This window comes from Gossypium hirsutum, chromosome A08 (assembly GCF_007990345.1).
Source record: "Gossypium hirsutum isolate 1008001.06 chromosome A08, Gossypium_hirsutum_v2.1, whole genome shotgun sequence".
In the NCBI taxonomy this organism is placed as follows: Eukaryota; Viridiplantae; Streptophyta; class Magnoliopsida; order Malvales; family Malvaceae; genus Gossypium; species Gossypium hirsutum.
In genome coordinates this window covers 100,712,524-100,715,450 of record NC_053431.1, presented here as the reverse complement: position 1 = coordinate 100,715,450, position 2,927 = coordinate 100,712,524, and the positions used below count along the sequence as shown (strand labels likewise).

The 2,927-nt window shown below is 33.3% G+C and overlaps 1 protein-coding gene across 1 annotated transcript; it reads right to left on the bottom strand.

The window, feature by feature from the left end:
• Positions 1-2,151: 2,151 nt before the first annotated feature.
• On the bottom strand, positions 2,152-2,680 carry LOC107936670 (uncharacterized). Its single transcript, XM_016869419.1, has 2 exons — positions 2,566-2,680; positions 2,152-2,390 (listed from the first exon to the last, which is right to left on the bottom strand). The coding sequence occupies exons 1-2, from the start codon at positions 2,678-2,680 to the stop codon at positions 2,152-2,154; spliced, it is 354 nt and encodes a 117-aa protein (XP_016724908.1).
• Positions 2,681-2,927: the final 247 nt, after the last annotated feature.

Here is a 2,927-nt window from a genome sequence, read left to right as displayed (position 1 = left end):
CATACATCACAAGTATAGGCCCATGATCACAAGGTCACCATAAAATCATCCTCATGTATAACTTACTTGTTTATAATCTTACCACATCCTGGTCACTTAATGAACACATCATTCACATAATCAAGTTCATGCACTTATTCATCACAAAACTCACAAAGTAATACATAGAGAGTCTCCCGTTGAACACTTCGGATCAATCCTCGATACTTGGTGGTTTCAGCACATAGCTCCACCCATCATATAGTTCGGCTCTCTTGTACACATGGTGAACACTCAGTACCACCCATGTGACCTAGCCAATTTATCTCGTAGCTCTCTTGTCTACATGGTGTCCTTCACCTGGAGCCACGCATGCGACCTAGCTACATATATCCCGTAGCTCTCTTGTTTACATGGTGTACACATAGTATCACCCATGCGACCTAGCTACATCATAATGTCTTGTAGCTCTCTTGTACACATGATGTGCACTCAGCACCATACATGTGACCTAGCTACATACTATCTGTATCATCCAATCTTTCCGAAGGTTCAACCGGGATTTCTCTCTCTTTTCCAACAATTTCACCAATCAAGTAATTATCCACAAACATATTTCCAATATTATTATAAAATATCATAATACAAGTAATATTGATGTATTACTTACATATAAACTTACATCTCATTTAATATCAAGGCAATAACATTAAATTACACATTGCCTTATTAAAAATCATATGAACTTACAATTTCCCATAATATCCATAATCATAGAAATCACATTTATGTATGATAATTCAATGCACTTCATGTACCATAGACATATTTTTAAATCAATTCATAAACTTGGCACCATAATCATTTAATTTAACATAATTTAATTAATTCACTAAATTTAACTTTCAAATATAAATTACAGCATTATTGATGTATTATTATCATACCAACTTACATACTTTCAACAGCTCAGGAATTATAATAAATATATCAATTTTACATTGAAACATGCATAAATTAATTCTTATTATACATATGAACTTACCTCGATACTAAAACGATCATTTTACCAACTTTCCCAATTTTTGATTTTTCTCTCATTCTAGGTTCAAATCTCATTTTCCCGGATCTAAAACATCATATTTTACTTATTTAATTAATTTACTATTCAAAACATTCCTTAACTCAAACTTTGGAAAAATTACAATTTTGCCCCTAAACTTTTGCATATTTACACTTTTGCCCCTAGGCTCGAGAATTAAACTTCATCCCTTATTCTTATGTTTTATGACATGCTGATCACTTTTCCCTTCTATGGCAACATCAAATTCTCACTCTAACATATACTTATGACTATTAGGTATTTTTACCGATTAAGCCCTTTTACTCGTTTTCACGCAAAACCAAGTAGCACAAGTTGTCTAACATAATTTAAAACCCCATATTCTATCATAAAATAGAAAAATAAACACATTTAACCTATGGGTATTTTTCCAAATATGAACCCTAGCTTAAATTATTGATAGAATAAGCTTAATCAAATTATCGGGATTCAAAAAACGTAATGAACTTGAAAAACGGGGTTAGAACGGACTTACTATTGAGCTTGGAAAGCTTGAAAACCCTAGCCATGGTTTCTCCCATGCTAATTTCGGCCTCCATGAAAAAGATGAGTAAATTTTGGCTTTATTTTCCCTTTTTATTTCTTTTAATTACCAAATGACCAAAATGCCCTTCCTTACTAAACTTTTAAAAATTCCATCCATGTCCAATTTTTTTCCATCACTTAGAAATTGGTAAAATTACTATTTAAGACCTCCTAATTAATATTTCAAAGCAATTTCATACTAGAAACTTCTAGAATGCAAGTTTTGCAACTTATTCAATTTAGTCCCTAACTTCAAATTGAGCACTTTATGCATAGAATTTCTTCACGAAATTTTCACACAATCATGCAATCATATCATAGACCTAAAAATAATCATAAAATAATTATTTTTATCTCAAATTTTGTGGTCCCGAAACCTCTGTTCCAACTAGACCCAATTTTGGGCTATTACAAGATAGGCCTTCCCCACAAAATAGAAATAAAAATGGGCTTAGTGGATCTCCTTGTCTAAGACCTCTAGAGGGATTGAAGATTGAACCAGTAAAACCATTAAAAACTACTGATTAAGAAACTATAGTAACACATTTCATTATCAAGTCTACCCAATCGGAGTTAAAACCCATTTTCTTCATAACCCTTTTGACGAAGCCCCATTCAACCCTGTCATATGCCTTGCTCATATCCAGCTTAACTGGCATAAAACCTTTCTTCCCTACTCTTTTATGCTTCAGAGTATGAAGAAGTTCATAAGGCAGAATCACATTATCAAAAATCGGTCTCCTTAGTATAAAAGAACTTTGTGCTAAATCAATACATTTATCCATCACCAATCAGAGACGATTAGCAATAACTTTTGCTATCAATTTGTATAATACATTACACAAACTAATAGGTTGAAATTGTGTAATATTAGATGGGTTTCACGATTTTTGGGATTAACACAATATTTGTCTTGTTAATTAAGCTTAGATCCGTACCTCCATTCAACACGTTTAGACAATAAGACATGACATCCTTGCCAATAATTGGCCAACATTTCTGATAGAATAGTGCTGGAAAACCATCCTCACCTGGTGTTTTTGTAGGACCCATCTCTTTTAACGCCTCAAGAATTTCCTCCTTTGTAAAGTCAGCCCTAAGTTTTGAATTATCCTCCTCAAAAATGCACCGATCAATGCTTGACAGAATGTGATCATAGTTCCCTCTCCTTCCAGCTAGAAACAACTACTGAAAATATGATCTTGCTATCTCCTCCATTTCTTCAATAACTTCAGTTTCCCTGCCATCGCCATATTGTAGCTTCTGGATACAATTCTTTCTCCATCTTTGTGTCGCCTGC

Bases quoted from the DNA above. Each gene is read 5' to 3' on its own strand.
- LOC107936670 (XM_016869419.1), bottom strand. From the start codon at position 2,680: ATGGGTCCTACAAAAACACCAGGTGAGGATGGTTTTCCAGCACTATTC. The intron at 2,391-2,565 runs GTACGGATCTAA...GTATTGATTTAG, and splicing joins TCTAAACGTGTTGAATGGAG to CACAAAGTTCTTTTATACTA.